The sequence below is a fragment of the Pygocentrus nattereri genome, chromosome 14, assembly GCF_015220715.1.
Source record: "Pygocentrus nattereri isolate fPygNat1 chromosome 14, fPygNat1.pri, whole genome shotgun sequence".
Lineage (NCBI taxonomy): Eukaryota > Metazoa > Chordata > Actinopteri > Characiformes > Serrasalmidae > Pygocentrus > Pygocentrus nattereri.
The window spans coordinates 20,085,001-20,102,500 of record NC_051224.1 but is presented as its reverse complement, the minus strand read 5'-3'; the positions used below and the strand labels follow the sequence as shown (position 1 = coordinate 20,102,500).

At 38.5% G+C, this 17,500-nt stretch overlaps 2 protein-coding genes across 3 annotated transcripts in view; both read right to left on the bottom strand.

The window, feature by feature from the left end:
• The window catches only part of si:ch211-195b15.8 (dual specificity protein phosphatase 16), a 5,262-nt gene extending 1,633 nt beyond the window's left edge, over positions 1 to 3,629 (bottom strand). The window contains exons 1-4 of the mRNA XM_017697435.2: positions 3,413 to 3,629; positions 2,880 to 3,000; positions 1,449 to 1,608; positions 113 to 236 (exon numbers count right to left, since the gene is read on the bottom strand). Of these exons, the coding sequence (XP_017552924.1) occupies positions 113 to 236; positions 1,449 to 1,608; positions 2,880 to 2,972 (377 nt within the window). The 5' untranslated portion in view covers positions 2,973 to 3,000; positions 3,413 to 3,629. The remainder of the gene's footprint in view (positions 1 to 112; positions 237 to 1,448; positions 1,609 to 2,879; positions 3,001 to 3,412) is intronic.
• A 4,771-nt stretch (positions 3,630 to 8,400) lies between these two features.
• Positions 8,401 to 17,500, bottom strand: part of ap2a1 (adaptor related protein complex 2 subunit alpha 1) — a 29,274-nt gene continuing 20,174 nt past the window's right edge. For both annotated transcript variants that reach the window (XM_017697437.2, XM_017697439.2), the window contains 7 exons: positions 16,334 to 16,416; positions 16,053 to 16,142; positions 14,453 to 14,576; positions 11,980 to 12,096; positions 11,762 to 11,831; positions 10,520 to 10,654; positions 8,401 to 9,239 (listed from right to left, as the gene is read on the bottom strand). In XM_017697437.2, the coding sequence (XP_017552926.1) occupies positions 9,162 to 9,239; positions 10,520 to 10,654; positions 11,762 to 11,831; positions 11,980 to 12,096; positions 14,453 to 14,576; positions 16,053 to 16,142; positions 16,334 to 16,416 (697 nt within the window). In that variant the 3' untranslated portion in view covers positions 8,401 to 9,161. The remainder of the gene's footprint in view (positions 9,240 to 10,519; positions 10,655 to 11,761; positions 11,832 to 11,979; positions 12,097 to 14,452; positions 14,577 to 16,052; positions 16,143 to 16,333; positions 16,417 to 17,500) is intronic.

Here is a 17,500-nt window from a genome sequence, read left to right as displayed (position 1 = left end):
GAAAAAACAGTATTACAGCATTTAATGTAATTGCATCAGTGTTTTTGACAATGACCATAATGGGCTTATCTTATTTCTTACAGATCTACACACATGGACCCTTGCTTATTACCTGTAAGCATGATCTAGATCCATTCCCAGGCTGTACATAACATAAGCGACAGCAAGAGCCGGAGAGCGGGAGATTCCTGCTGCACAGTGGATGATGACCGAGCAGCCCAGAGACATGGCCCCATCTAGAAAACAAACAACAGCTTCATAAGTCGACTTATTTCACCCAATGAGCAGATATTATGCAACCAAAAATGACAGTAGACTAGTGGTTCTCAGTCTGGCCCTCATGACCCCAAGACAGTCCACATTTTTGTTCCATCCTTATGTGTTTCCCTGCCTGGGGAACCCTGAGGACCAGTTTGAGGACCACTGCTCTTTGTGATCCCTAAATTATCAAAGGATATGGTTAAAAAAGTGAACCACTTAAATTCTCTTTCTTATTATAATTATTTTTTAAGGGGAATTCCACCAAATGTTTTACAATTTCTCTATAATGAAATCTTTTAGATGTAACAGAGTCATTCGGAGTGGGTTGATATGAAAAAACCTACCGTGTTAGAACTGTTCACAGTGGTGGTGATAGGAACTCAACGTCTATAGAGTTTAATGCCTCTAAAAGCTGCCTCACAAGATGCTTATGCTGCCTGATGCCTGAGAGACTGTTTTATGATAGCTTTGAGTCTAAAAGTTTTAATCTAAAACAGCATTTTTAAACATTTTTTAAAATACACTGTGGATATGTACATTCAGGACATTGACAGGCAACTTTTTTTTCATACCTACCACGATTTTACCATTATAAACATTACATCTAAACACCCAGAAGATATGTGTGGGTTTTGGATAGTAAATAAAATGGCTATATTTGTGTTGTAGACATTATGACCCCTGGTTCCTATCACCACCACTGTAAAGAAAGAGTCGACAAGTTTCTTCACAATGAACCATTTCACACCAAAACGCTCTGAATGACTCTGTTTACATCTCGATGATTAAATTAGGCAAAATATGTAAAAAATAAAAATAAAAAAAAATCAGTAGAATTCCACTTTAAGTTAATGGGAGCCTGGACCCTCCTTATTGGTCTTGGATATTTAAGGGATTGAAAGACGTGGATTAACTAAAATAACTAGATGTTATATAACACATACGAGTTTCACATATTTTGGTTTCACTGCTTCTGCAGAGGCTCATGCTGAGTACAGTACAATGACGTCACATGTTTTTTTTTAAACGTTCCCAGCCAACCTGCACCAGGGGGTTTCACTCTGAACAGCCTGTTTGTTTTAACACACGTACGGATCTCTGTGTTCTTGCCGTGTTCCCCCAGTGCAGTAATGATGTAATGCAGCAGCAATGCACACAGTGCGGGGCGGGATTTGAGCGCGCCTCACCAATAAAGCGCAGTGCCTGGGGGATCCAGGGCAGCAGGTCGTCCCGGAGAGAGTCATCTATGGGGATGCGGAGGTACTGAGACTGGGGCAGGAAAGAGGGTTGAGGGCAACAGCGACTAACACTTAGTACATAAGAAATACCCCGGGCAGACAGGCAGTCCTGAGAGAGGGAGAGAGAGAGAGAGAGAGAAAGAGAACAGTAAACAAAAGCTAGATTTACTCTGACAATGCTAGAATCAATAGCTCGCCCAGTGATACTAACACAGTAAACATACACAGAATATTTCCTCTGAAATCAACTGTATCCATACGGTAATCAGATTTTTGGCCATATATGCACATATAACATAAAGGGTTAGGCATATATTCTTAGTACATATATTGTTAAATATATATGACACATGTATGTTTGTATAAACTGATATATGGCAGAAATATATGTGCCATATTTAAAAATTTCAAATAATACATGTCACATATATATCAATAAATGACAAGAGCTGAATTGGATATAAGGAAAGCTCATGTGTGTTAATATATGCCATATATACTGAAATCCATCCATTGCCATATTCTGTATGGGTATTCATAGTGAGTTTGTCCTCTGTAACAGCCTCTACTCTTCTGATGAGGCTTTACACTAGAAGTTGTGCCATTGTGGTGAGGGTCTGATTGCATTGGTGTTGAATGATTTGAACACAAACACCACTCTGATTAATCCAAAATATACTGGCTGGAGCTCCATCACTTCAGAGAATACAGTGCTGAGGGGCCTTATACCCCTTTAGCCCACGTTCACAGCTGGATTCACTAATTAGACTAGCTGTAGTCTTTTCCATACAGAAATCTGATATATGGCCACCTATGGACATGTATCATAAAGAGTCGAGTGCACATTTCAAATTATATGTACATACCAGTTGTGTACATATATACGAGTATCAAATAATGGGCATATGTGTATAATATATAGATCATACACATATATGTCTGATACATTGTTGAATCCATCCAAGTACGGTCATAATTGTTACTAACATAATTGTTGCTTTTGAGTGTTGATATTCAAAAATATTTAATTTTCTCTCATGTTTTAATGATTTTATTATGATGTGCATTTTTTTCAGAGTTTAAATAGCACCAAAGATGTATGTCTAAAAAAGTCATATATAACATGACGTTAGCATATATGAGTAATATATGCCATGCATATATGAATGTTGCCCATTGTATATTATTATATATGTTAGTATATGTTAATGTATGGCTGAAATGCATGCCCCATACTTAAACATGGCCAATTTCAAATAAGTTGGCATGTATAACAAATATGAGTTGGATTTCCGTGTCTAATATACATTTTTGATTGATTTCGATACATTTATTTTGATCATGCAGATATTAGAGCTACTTTGAAGAGACGAGGGCTACCTGCGTTACGTCCGTCTCTGCCCCGAGATAAAGCTGAGGCAGGATGAGGGACAGCGGGGCTCGCTCAGGCTGACCTTCCCTGCAGAAAACCATCTCTACACAGAGGCTCTGCTGTTCAGATCTGGAGAGGAAGAAAGCTGGTCAGTGCCGCGAGCATCCCAAGTGGCGCATTAAACATCAAACGCTTCTAAGTAAAAATGCACAAAGTGCCAGAATATTGCACAAACCAGAATCAGCCTGTCTAACAGCGGTAAACCAAGACTGCTGTCTGTAATACCGAAGATTTGACACTTCTAGCTCTGCTGTAGCCTTGATACAAATAATCAGCTTAGAACAGCATGAAGCAATTAGACTAGAAGGGAACACAAAGTAGGAAAAACTACAGCCATCAAACAAATACTGACATTCGGTTTCTGCAGTCGGCTTAGTTCAGCAGCTTGCATGCAGTCTAACAGCAGAAACCCCTTTGGTTTAGACACTGAAGCATCTGCAGCCCAGCAGAAACAACCCCCAAAGTGAAAAATAACACCCACCAAGCGAACTCGAAAGCAGTGGAAAAATGCAGCTGAGATCCAAAAGAGTCAAAAATGAGTCCAAGGGTGGAGAAAGATCGCAGTGCAGTGAGAGGACGCGGAGATTAAGCCTCGATGAAAGTGCGGTTTGTTCTGTAAAGCAGCTCAGCTGCTCTGTCCGTCTCTCTCTGTCTGCTGCTGCTGCTTCTGTTGTTGTTTGTAGCTTCTGTACCTGAAAAAAAATGACGTAATGCCGATTCCAGAACCTAAGAATAGTTCGATTGTATTGTGATGTCATTTCCAGCCAATCAGCGCCGAGGACCGCCGTTCTGAAGCGCGCACGCGCACGCACTCTATTTGTTCTACATCATCAGTTTGCCTTGTTTGAGGCCGTCGAGCTTTACGTTATTCATTTATCGATTTAATGTGATGAGTCCTGTTTTTATTCAGGGGCCGTGCTCGGCGATGCTCTTTCGCCGCCACAGACAAGGACGCGGCGTTTAAAGCAAAGAAAGAGTGAAAAAGAAACACTGAACCGCCCTTAAATGGTGCAAGAGCTACACTATTTGTCAGCTTCTTGTTTGAATGTTGCCGTTCCACCTTAAATGGTGCAGCAGGTACGTTGTTATTCGCCAGCTTCTTCCTCGAATATTTCCGTTCCACCTTAAATGGTGCAGCACTTACGCTGAGGCGACTAAGGCAAATGTGTCTTTGCTGTTAACTGGTGCAGTGCCTGCTGCACAATTTAAGGTGGAACGGGAAAATTTGAACAAGAAGCTGGCAAATAGAAGCTGACTTCAGCCTCGTTTTTGGAAACATGAGAGATGAGATATTTATCTATTTCGGGTTTACTCTGTTTTCGGTCCTCTCGACTGGGCCTTGTTAGCCTTGTCAACAGCATGTATAATTCAGACAGCTTAGTTCATTGTAGCCTATTTAAATAACACCATTATTGCTGCTCTACCCGGGGAGCTGGAGCCGCTTTGTACTGTTTCAGTACAGTTGTAACCTGCGTAGGCTCTTTCATTTAGCCTACATGTATGCAGGCTTAAAGGGGAACTCCACCAAATTTTCAAAATATCTGTATAATTAAATGGTTCAGATGTAAACAAAGTCAGAGTGGTTCGGTATAGAATGCTCCTTTCTAGAGAAACTTGACAAATCATAATTGTTCACAGTGGTGCTGATGGGAACCAGACGTCTGAAGAGTTTAATGCCTCTGGAAGTGCCCTCACAGGGAGTTAATAGACGAAATGGTTATGAACATGTTGCCTGATGTCTGCCACACTGGTCTAAAATGGTTTTGCGATATATTTTTGGGACAAAACATTATTTTTAAAATCAGTTTTTGTTTGAGCGATACATGCAGGGTGTTGTGAGGCAGAAAACTTTTTTTTCCGATTTTCCACTATTTTACCATCATCCGCGTCACATATATAAACTCAGAAGACACATGAAGGTTCACTGGTGATTCTGAATGTGAAATAAAATGGCTATATTTGTGTTGTAGTCATCACGACCCCTGGTTCCTATCACCACCACTGTAAAGAAATCAGGGCCAGTGAGTTTCACTACAATAAACCATTTCACACCAAAACACTACGAATGACTGTTTACATCTGAACCATTGAATGATGCAGAAAATCTTAATCTGTGGAATTCCCCTTTAATGTTAAAATAATGGCCTGAGCTTAGGCATGACATGAGAACTTTTAGGAGCTGTAGTGAAATTTAAAGCAAAAAAAAAAAAGTAACAAAAATGCAAAAGTATCTATTCTAAAATTAGATTTAAGTGGAATTATTTCAAAATTTCTGCATAATTTCACCGTCAGGATGTAAACAGAGTCATTAAGAGTGGTTTAAGGCTCTGTTCTAGAGAAACCTGCCAAGTCAGAAGTGTTCAGCTGTGGTGATAGGAACCAGACGTCCAAGGTGTTTCATGCCTCGCAGAAATCTACTATAGGAAATGCAGGGCATTATGAGGAGAGTCATTAAAGAAAACTCTTAATAATAATAATAATAAAAAAAGTGCCACTACTTTTATCATTATACTTATTATACACGACAAAACTCGGGAGGCGTGTAGGTTCACTGGTAGTTTCGGATAGTAAATGGTCAAGTTTTCTACATCAAAATGCACCAATTTCACATCAACCACTCTGAATAACTGTGTACATAAATTAAAATGATCCAGAAATTTAAATAAAATGGGTGGAATTCCTCTTTAAGACAAAAATGTAAGCTTAGAATACACATGCAATCTATACACTCTATGCAGATACACAGTACATCCCTGTGAAATGCTGGCTGTGAATGATGACCTAGTTTGCTTTCAACCTGAATTCATCTGAGTAAGACAGACACAGTGAGAACAGCAGAGACTCAAATGGAGTATATGGCATAGTTTTACTTTCACATTATTCAGTACAGAGTAAATTTAATCTAACACAGGTATCTGACAGGTTGAACACCGATACACTGGGGCTGCATTAGCTAGCGGATACTGCATAGACACACACACACACACACACACGCACGCACACACATATCATGACAAGTCTAAACTCAACTACCGTGACAAAGTCCCATCAATGCATCACGTCCGCGCTGCACTAGGGGAAGCATAGTGACTCTTCATTGAACTAATATGACAATGTCCCATAAATGTCCATTAGATTTTTTTTTTAAACACACACCCCACATACAGCATTCACTCATATTCGCTCGCCTCACAACGCTGACATTATCCCTGTGTTTGTGATTGACAGTTGGTAAGTCCTTTGCTGTCTGTCCCTCCATAAGCCCTACTGCCCTAAAACTGCATGTGCATGTGCCAGATTTCATTCACTAGTGTTCACACAGGTAAGTGCTCTTACAGGATTTTGGCTGCGACGCAAAAAATACAGTACTGTGCGAGAGGCAGGTCACCCCTCGTTTATTTACCTTCCAATAAAAACAGCCATTATGTACAAGTTATTCATTTTTCAGCAGGAATCATTTAAACAAGAGCCTCATCAACGAATATGAGGAATATCTTTGATCAGGTTGACTGGATTTTCTGCTTCACATGTTCGTTTATGTTCATCTCCTTTTCTCAATGAGGTTCTTCTTGAATAGCAACTCATCCTTTCAGGCCCATAGCACCGAGTCGTCTTCTCACAGTGGAAGGATGGACAGAAACACCTGTGGATGCTTTCAGATCTGAAGCAGCTTGATTTTCTCCTCTCTCTCAAATATGAAAGCTTTAAGTGCCGTTTATCTGATGGGGCAGTTTTGGTGTCTGCAAGGTCTTCCAGGTGGTTGTTAGGATTTCTCTGTAGCAGGGGTGTCCAGTCTTGTGCAGAAAGGGCTGGTGTGGCTGCAGGTTTTCATTCCAACAAAACAGGAGATCACCTGGTCAGCAGTTTGAAGACTGAAACCAACTGATTAAGTGGAATCAGACAAGCTCCAGCTTGTTTTGAGGGAAACCCTGCAGGCACTCCAGTGCTTTGTGGATAAGACTGGACACTCCTGCTCGGTAACTTTTAATATTATTTTCAGTTTTCACTTATTTTCCTCTGACATTCATTTTTGTGAATCATTCTCCATCTGATCTCAGAAATGCCTTTTGAAAAACAAATAACTTGTACTTAATGGCTGTTTTGACTGGAAACTTAAAACGAATGGTGGTCTCTGACTTCTGCACAGTACAGCAGCTAGGCATCAAACAACAAAGCCTACCAATACATCCCTATCTACTGTACGTGACTGTGTGCATGTGTGTGTGTGCGTGTGTGTGAGTTGGAAACATCAAGTTATGAGGTACCCACTCTCCACTGCTCTTTTCAGTCAGTTACTCTGCTGGAGGACACTTGGACAGTCAGTGCCAATATTCCAGAGATTCCTTTCTACGTAGATTTAAAAAAAAGAAAGAAAGAAAAACAAAAATACCACTAGAGGATGTAAATTATGCTTCACTACTTTTTGAAACTCGATGGCATACCACACATTTCCCTCCTGTCCGCTTTTATCTCTATCCTGACCACCGAGATGAACATCTTAAACCTGTCCTAGACCTCAATGCCCATGTACTTAATACATTAACAACGAATGGAATGTCCAAAAAACGTAAATACGCAAAAGACACTTTCCAGAAAGCATACAAACACGTCAACAATGCCACTATCAAAACAAACGAGAAAGAGACAAACATAGAAACTCAACCATGACGGACAATCATATTGTACATAATGTTTATATATATTTTATATATATATATATATATATTTATAATTTTTTCATAAACATAATCAGGTACGGAATCAGGTTAAGTATTTGAATTTTAACTAGAATGGGAACGGGGAAAGGGACAGGGATCTACAAAAGCCTTTTCTCTCCAGGCCTCTTAAAGTGCACTTGCCAGCACTCGCTTTCAAGGAATGTGGAACAGCAAGAAACAATGAAATACTCTCAGATACTCTCAAATTTTCCCCTCGTGTGTGCCTTTAGCTCTACAGTATGGAAGCCCATTCATCTTTTTCCCTCTTTTCCTGTTTCTGGCAGCTGTATGCCAAAATAATGACTTTGTATTTTGAAAAAAACGAATTACATCCTTGAAAAATTGCAAAATAATGACTCCCAAAATTCTGACTTAGAATTTTGATATAATGACTTATTTTCCAAAAATATTAACTTGACATCTTAACTAGACGAGTTGTCTTAAAATTTTAAATAATCTCAAAATAATTAGAGACTATGTGAAAATAAGCATGTTAAGTTTGTAAATAATTACTTTGGAATAAGTCATTATAACAAGATACCAAGTCTTTATTTCAACTTAGTAAGTAAACTTTACAGGGAAAACAAGTGATTATTCTGAGATAATAAGCAAATATTTTAACACACTGTTGCCAGAAAACTTCCCTCTACTGGCTTCCATACTAGAGTGCTGGAGAAGACAGCTTTTCGAAAAAAAGAGGAGGGAGGGGGGGTAGTGATTCTTCACAATGAAGTGCCATTTCTTTAGTGTATTCTGATTGCAGTGTTTCTTTTATTCGTTTATATTGTCCAGCTCAGGAGCCGGTCCTTCAAAGACCCTTTTCTAACTAGCCAACATGGAATGTTCCACAGAAACGGCTCATGTGCGACGGGACAAGTAGAACGAGTATGCGTGCATGTATAAGGCTCTCCCAAGTATGTCCTAGGAATGCTTACAGATTGAAATGTTGTGGAACGCACAGACACACACACACACACAGAGAGAGAGAGAGAGAGAGAGAGAGAGAGAGAGAGAGAGAGAGAGAGAGAGGAAAAAAAAGGAAGAACGTCTTTCCATCTCTTTCTCAGTCGCTCCCTCTTTTCTTTCACTCCTTCCACGACCCACACCAGCTGTCAACACAAGCACAGGCGGACTGGTTAACAGGCAGGACGGGGGTGAAGAAAAAAAAAAAAAGGTTGAACTATTACAATTCTTTCGTGCGCAGGCTAATATGCTCACACACTCATTCATCCACAAACACGCAGGCGGACACGCTTCCTTTCACTGCTCACACACAGGTAAACACCAATAAAAACAAGAATGGTAGCGCTGATGATAATATACAATAATAATCATAATGATCAGAATTAGGACAGTAATATTGCTGCCGTTAAGGCCGGCAGCTACTTTTTCCCTTATGTACGAATGCTTTGAGATTTTGTTCAGGGTTCTGGAAGGTGGAACGCTGGTCTGGTCGTGGTTCTTCTCGGTTCTAGAAGGTGATGGTCTAGACGCGGGTTCTAGAAGCTGGTTCTAGAACTGTTCTGCCAGCAGCTCGCAGAGACGCTTGGCGACGGTGTCCTTACTGCTGCGCAAAGTCAACCGGTACATCTGAGGAAAATAAGTGGCAGATGGTTAGAGAGGAACAGACACAGCCACACAAACAGCACTGCAACACTGCGCTATCAGACTGTAGTTGATCCTAATTGTGTAAATGTTAACACGCAGGCTGTGACTGAAATGGTTCCCTATTAGTAAGTGTCTGAATCCAATTATTGTTTCAAGTGCTTTTACTGCTACTCAATAAACAAAATAGTTCACCCCTGAAAAATAAAATACTAATGACGCAGTAAAAATCCTTTTCAGTCACAGTCAAAGACACTTATTGCAAATAAAACTATGATGAACCACAGATACACAGAGGGAGAGTGTAGTAACTGATGACACGCCAAGTGGCCTGGACTCTACTACTGCACAGAGAGAGAGAGAGAGAAATAAAGTGTCATGGGAAAAAAGAAAGAATAAAAAAAGGAAAGAAAAGCAAAACAGAAACAAACAGAAGAAAAAAGACAGAAGGAAAGAACAGAAAGAGTTCAAGAAAGAAGAAAATGAAAAAGTGAAAGAGAAGGAAGAAAGGGAAAACACAAAAAGAGGAAGAAAAGGAACAGAGAAAAAGACAAAAGAAAAAGAAAAGTGGGAAGAGAAGAAAAAGTGAAAAGAAAACAAAAAAAAGGGGGAGAAGGGATGGAGAAAGACAAAAAGAATAAAAGGCAGGAAGGGAGATAAAAGAAGAAAGAAAAAAGACAGAAAGAAGAAATGAGTCAGAAATAAAAAAAAAAAGGGATGGAAAACCAGAAACAGAAGAAAGAGCAAAGAAGAGAAAGAAAGAGGAAAAGAAAAGAAAGAGGAGAGGAAGAATGAAAGGAAAAAGAAAAGGGATGGAGAAAGAAGAAAAAAAGAATGAGAAAAGAGGCAGAAAGAAAGAGAAAAAGATGGAGAAAGATATAAAGAGACAGTCAGAGAGACAGAATGGACAGGAGTGGGAGGAGGGCCAGATGAGTGTTACCTGCTCCCCAGGCTTGAGATGCAGCAGCAGATACAGAGACACAGACAGTAGTGAGATGCAATGAGACACAGACAGAGACTGACTAGACTGACCAGACTCCACCAGCACAGAGCTGAACTGTGTGCATGTGTGATTATGTTTTAGGATTACCTATGTAGACCATCTGAGTCAGAATTAGAGAAAGTCTGCTGCTGTTTGTGTTTTGTGGTGGAGTTTTTTGAGCACATGTATGAAGGTTAATGTATAGACATAATGTAAGAACACTGGATGTTTTGGGTCTGAGGAACATGCGTCCCAAAGCTCGAACAGGGAAGTGTGTGTGTACCTGGGCTTGTGCGTTGGGCTCAAGTCTCAGTAGACAGCCCACTTGTTGGGCCTTGGTTTGGATCACTCCAGCGCACACAAAGTTGTCTGGGTTAGGATCCACTTTCTCCAGCAGGGCTGTACCCAATCCCAGCAACTACACATCCAGAGAGAAGAGGAGGAAATACTTGTTTACTTGGGACATATAAATCTGTAATTTTCAGAATACATTATAAACAAAAGAAAATTCTCCAGAAACAAAGTTAAATAAACACAGAGTATCAATGGTTTCAGATTAGATTATTTTTCTTACTTTGAAATTTGAATTTGAATATTGCTGCAGTCCAAAGAAAAACAAGTATCTCCACAATAGTAACTTTACATTAACATACATTGAAAGGTAAAATTGTTTTTCCTTCTCCTGTAAAGAGATTTTATTCCAAGTCACTTTAGATCATTTTAATTGGTCCTCTCATCATGAAATTTTCACACAATGTAAAGGACAGCTGGTGTGTTAAAATGATGTCGAAAAACAAAAATTGGCAAAAATGGAGATACATGGTTTTCTTTGTCACAGCGACCATATCATGGGTGTACTTAACATGGAAAACATCCAATGTCATTCAATTTTGTATCACGTAGTTTGTAGCATAACGTTTATCTGAATTGTTTTGCAATTTTATATATTTATACATTTTTCAATGCATGCATACTCCCCTAAACAAACTGGTTTATATTCTGTCTTTACCACTAGAGGCTGCTGTCTTTACTCTTGAACAGGAGCTCCATAGACCATTTACATTTCTGCATAATTAAATGGTTAAGATGTAAACAGTCATTCAGTGGTTTGATGTGAAACGCTCCATTCTAGAGAAACTTAAGACAGAATTGTTCACAGTGGTGGTGATGGGAACCAGTCGTCTTAAGAGTTTAATGCCTCTAAAAGCTCCCTCACAGAAAGTTATTACATTAAATGGTTATGAATACACTGCCTGATGTCTGAGACACTGTTTTATGATAGTTATGAGAAAATTTTGCCAGAAATCTGACTTAAGTTTCCCTGGCATATCGTAATAATATCGCACCCTTCTTAATGACTGTTTATGTCTCGCTGCTTTATGCATATATTTTTAAATATCGGTAGAATTCCCCTTTAACACTGCTTACCATTGTCTGTCTGTTGGGGAAGCAATTGTTCATAAAATAACAAACTTCTACAAGAGATCTGCCTCTCAGCAGAACAAAAGACTGTAAGCAGTCATACCTTAGCTTTGAGCACTTCTGTGTCCATGGCATGGTTTGCCTTAAAGATCTTTTGTGCTTCTTGCTGAGGCCTGTGATGGGAGAATGGCCATCATTTTTTTTTCTCCACACATAAATTTCAACACACATACACACCCACCATGGTATTGCAATTGGTGTAGATTATTTTAGGCATGCCAACTGCAACACGCTTCCCAAAACGCATATATAAAGACTCACTGGCTGAGCTGTTTCCAGCGCTGAAAGAAGTCATGAGAAGACATCTCAGTGGGCTGGAAGAACTTGTTAATGGCGACGGGCAGCTTGAGTGTAAGGTTCTGCAGAGCCCCACCATACCTGAAACACAAGTTTGAGCAGGTGTGAGCACTAAGCTTGGGCAATTAGACTATATTTTATTATTTCAGCATTACCTATCTACCAGCTGACTAATGACATTTTGGCACCAAGGCAGTGATCAGCAGCTTTTCTGTTTAATTGGACTTGCATACTTAACAGTGTGAACAAAGCAGTCAACAAGTTAGAATCAGATAAAATCAACAATTATTGGATTGTTTACACAAAGCTAAATGCACAAACTTGAGAGTCTGAGAGAGAAGGAATGCACAAATGCAATCATAAGCAAGGCTCAGAACCAATGTGAGAAAGAGAAAAGAATATCTGGAATAAATAATGTTTTACTAGGAAAACAATACATCTGCAAGGGTAACTGGGAACAGAAACATTTAATAACACTGTTTTGTGTTCGGTGTATTCCACTAGCTTATTGTTTATGTGTTAAGTCCCAGGAAACACAGTCAATTATTAAAAATGATATTAAAACTGAGTGTTACATTACAAATTCAGCAAAGCTTGAATGAAAAAATTAAGACAAACACACTAAACACTGTGATTGGTGAGGATACATTTGTAAACACTAACAGAGCTGTTGTAAAGGAGGGGGGGGGAGTGGAAAGTTCATAACACTCAACATGGTGTTAAGTTTATGAGGAAAGTCCCACCCTTCTATAAAGAGAGCCAATCAGCGTACTTGTTAAGAAAGAGTATTTGAGCCAAATAATACAAACTGTTTATGCTATTTTTGTCAGATTTCATCATCGATTTCAAATGTGTTTTTGAAACATTCATTTGGCTTGAAGTTTCATAGTCAAAAAGATAAGAGCCTGGTCTTGTATGAGGGCACTGCAAAGGTGGCCATTGAGTGGAGAGACTTTCCTACTGCCCAGTTTACAACGAAAAAGGAAAATATTGGAAAAATACGTTGGGCATGTAATGGGCACTGAAAGGTTATTTGTAGGACTCTGAACACGCATACTGCATACCCACAGAAGTAAGATAAACCTATTTAGGAAGAAAACACAGTTTTAGGTTCTCTGGGGCTCACAAATATTTTTGGATCAACATCATTCACAGTATCATTTTACTCATTTATAAGGCATGTATGTGGTGTTTTTGTGCTTTGGCTAAATAGATATTCAGTAATCACAACATATTAGTAGACAGTAGCTCTGAGTCTCCTCTGTGCTTTTCCATTTCGCCAGCAAGCATGTCTATGTATTTAAAAGGGGAGAATTTGCTCTCTGTTGATTGCATTTGGACATACTTTTATCACAGCAACCTTCAGTAAATCATTATGGGTTATTTCATAGCTATAATGTTGGAACAATTAACTGATTGACAGAATTCCACAGCTTGTGTGTGTTGACATGATTAATAACTTTCCATCTAACCATTGATAATATCTAATATCACTAGACATACAACTGTGTAATATATTTAGAAACTTACTTTTCATTGTTTCATTATATTAGTCTTATATACAGCCTATGCAAAAGAGCAGAATTAACAGTTCTTTCATTTTGTTCTTTAATAGGTCTAAGAAGATCATGTTTTATTGATGTGTTACTATAAAATGCAGATTTCTGATACGGAGACAAATTATGCCTACATTCTAAGGGTGGGCAATATGGGTAAAATATATCGCAATTTGTAAAGACCTTTATATGAAACATGATGTGCATCACGTTTTGATTCTCATTCAAATTTACCGGAATCGCCATATCTTAAAAATGGCTATCAAATACTCCAAATGATTTCACATTTCTCACACACTGCACTAAACAGGACAAATTATGCTCTTTTTGTAATGAAACATGCAGTTAAGTACAGACAATATCTTTAATATTCTCAGAGAGCATACTGTTTATCACAATAGCGAAATTGAATCATAATAACAATCATTATATTGCCCATACTTCAGAACTTCACAATTAACATCTCTGAATTCTGAGCAAATGTAAAACCGTCTACTGGGATATTTAAAAAAAAGGTCTGTCTTTGAAAATGAATACTGCACATCCCTAGTAAATGCAACCACGGTTTCTTGGAGAAGCCTTCCCACTCCAATGCCATACTGATTGTGTCACTGTACCACTATTTTGAGGCAAGCGAGAACATACACCTACCAGCTGAATAGAAAAATGTAATATGTACATATTTGCTTTCCATCTGTAAAACGTACAGATGAGCAATGAACTCCTCTACAACATGTGTCTGCTGTGCAAAGATGCAGTGAGGAGAAAGTGACGTGGGCATCATTTCAGGTGTTCCAGACAGTCCTGTTCAAACATCAATGATGAAGGTACCTCCACTAAATGTACAGTCTCTGGTAAAGTCCTTAGTGTGTATACATTACCTGAACTTGATGTTGAGAAGTGGTGCATCAGAAAAGACAGTCAGACACTCAATGTTAATGACCTGCTGAACTTGAGCACCTCCCTCCACCAAGGGGTCCACAGGCTTCAACTGAACATTCAGCTGTGGGGTCAGTTAAGGAGAGTAACCAGGGAAACATACCTACCTACATCTACACACACACACACACACAGCGCCTAGAGCCCCAGGCACTAAAGCTCGGCCGATAACATAAATTGGCTGATAATGTTGTCTGATGGAGATTTGTTGATATAACAAAAATCCAGCTGATAATGCAACAATAACTAGCAGAGATCCAACATCAGCAGAAAACGCTGGATCGGATATCAGAGGGGAAAAAAAAAGAAACAAAGAATCCGACCCCTAACTAATCGCACCATTTACACCTGTGTCAGCTTTATAGGTTTACAGTCACCGTCGGCTCACTTCTATTAAAGCAATACTCACAGAACTGGTGTATATGAACACAAAAATCATGGACAAAAAAAAATTATTTGTAAAATGCATCCTCACAGTAAAAGTGTGCATAACATTATAATCCACATAAATGTTCTATGAAGAAAACTGATGAAAAATATAAATAAGCCAATGATCAAAACACAAAACACCTGAGAATTCTGGAAAAGTTTTGCCCCGACCCCTTGTGTTACACCATGTATATTATCAGTCTTGTTTATTATTTACTATATTAAATTAGATCAAGCAATATTAATGGATAAAAAAAAAAGGAAAAATAATTTCAGAAGTTTGACAAATTACATAAAATCTGAAAATAACTGAACATAAATGTGAAAATAAAAAAAAAAAACAGAAATAAATCTAAAACTAAAAATGTTCAGCTTTGTTAGATCACGTTCCTACATATTGAAGTAAAATCTACAGCAGCACTAGGATTAATTTTAAGCAACATCAGCCTTAAGGGGTTAAAATTTGACAATAAAAAAGTTAGTAATAATAAAACTAATAAACTAATAATAGCTGTGTTCCAAAGCCGCATGGCAGGCCTTTCCCAAATTGAAGGATCCTTCATACACAGTCTGGACATCCAGCCTATGTTTGAAGTGATTTGAAGGATGCATCAGATGTGTCTTTCCAGGCCTTCAGTTACCCACAGTTCTCTGCGCACCAACAACGCGAAAGAGAAAGAAAAAAAAAAAAAACATAAAACAAAACAAAAAACACAAAAATGGCAGAAAACAAAGCAGAGCTTCTTTTAAGTGCAAGTTGTTCACGTTCTTGAATTCATCTTTGTTATCTTATGAAGTGTAAAATCACTGAAGAATTCATTCATATATGGCATATTGTCTGCATATCATTTTATTTAGAAGTATCTGTATGTATGTAGTTTATTGTACTATATAACATCTCCATTTCCAAGAAGAAATGAAAAAACAATGCAGCTACTCTCACCAGTTCCCTCACAACTATCGCACTGCTCTGGTGACATCTCCACTCAGCCTGGTTAGGGCTGTTCCATTTGTATGACCAATAGGCTACTAAGGAGGAGTCTTCATAAGACAGTGAGGACCTACTGAGGACCCTCCCTGCTTTGGCTGCAGCAGTACAGTGGTAAAGGATATGAGACTGAAGTTCTCCTGGGCAGCTGACTGTAGTGGTGAAGTTGACAAATTGCACTGACGTCTTATTGCCATAGAACAGATACATCCGTCCTGTGAGGCAAACACACACTTTATATCTGCACTGATTACAGCATTAAGAAAACAAACGGCAAATTACAAAGCCAACAGCACATGAAAAAAATAGACTATTAATTTGCATGCTCCACTCGTCTGTAATAACAATACAGAATCATGAAATAATGATTACTATAGAATACATTCAAAAAGACTAAGTAACTTACCAAGGTTCTGACGATACTCTGACTTAACGCCAATCTGAAGGAGCTGATTTTCAAACAAGACTCCATTATTCTTACACACAAACCTGTAGGACGATGAAAGAGACACCAGTTAGATCGAGGGAGCAGAGGGGCAAAATCAAGATATTTATATTGTCTCATTGCCCAAACGTAGGCATTAAGGAAGAGTTAAAGACAGACCTTGGAGAAGGGAAGGTGTATGTGAGAGAACGAATGAGCAAGTCATAATGTCCATGGCTCAACTAAAGTCCTGTCAGTTAACTAACTGTATATCTTTATTAGTATACTACAACCCCAATTCCAATGAAGTTGGGACGTTGTGTAAAAAATAAAAACAGAATACGATGATTTGCAAATCCTTTTCAACCTATATGCAATTGAATACACTACAAAGACAAGATATTTAATGTTCAAACGGAAAACTTTGTCTTTTGCAAATATTCACTCATTATGAATGCGATGAAGTTGGGACAGGGGCATGTTTAACACTGTGTTACATCACTTTTCCTTTTAACACTCAATAAGTGTTTGGTTATACACACACACACATATTATATTATATTATATTATATTATATATATATATATATATATATATATATATATATATATATATATATATACACACACACACACACACACACACACACACACACACACACACACATATACACACACATATACACACACACACACACACACACAGAGAGAAAGAGAGAAGCAACTTGGAGCCCAATGCTAGCTTTAAGTTATAAAGCCCAAAAGTCAAGGTCCAAATTAGTCATGTTAAACAGCCCAAGCTAGTTTCAGTTACACAGTCAAATGCTATAGTCCTAAGTAGTTTTTAGTTACATAATCTAATGTTATAGACCGAATTAGTTTTAGGTTATAGTCCAATTGCATAGTTCAAATTAGCTTTAACTTACATAATTCAATGTTATAGCCCAAACTAGTTTTACGTTACATTAGTCCAACGTCACTTTCTGAACCACGTGTCAAGATCCAGTCCTCACAGGCCAAAACACTGCAGGCTTCAGCATGCTGCCTCACACACTTGATTCAGCTCATCAGCTAATTAGCAAGACCTTTGTGAACTGAATTCAGAGCATTAGATGCGGGTAAACACTAATATCGGAGGCATTTCGGTCCG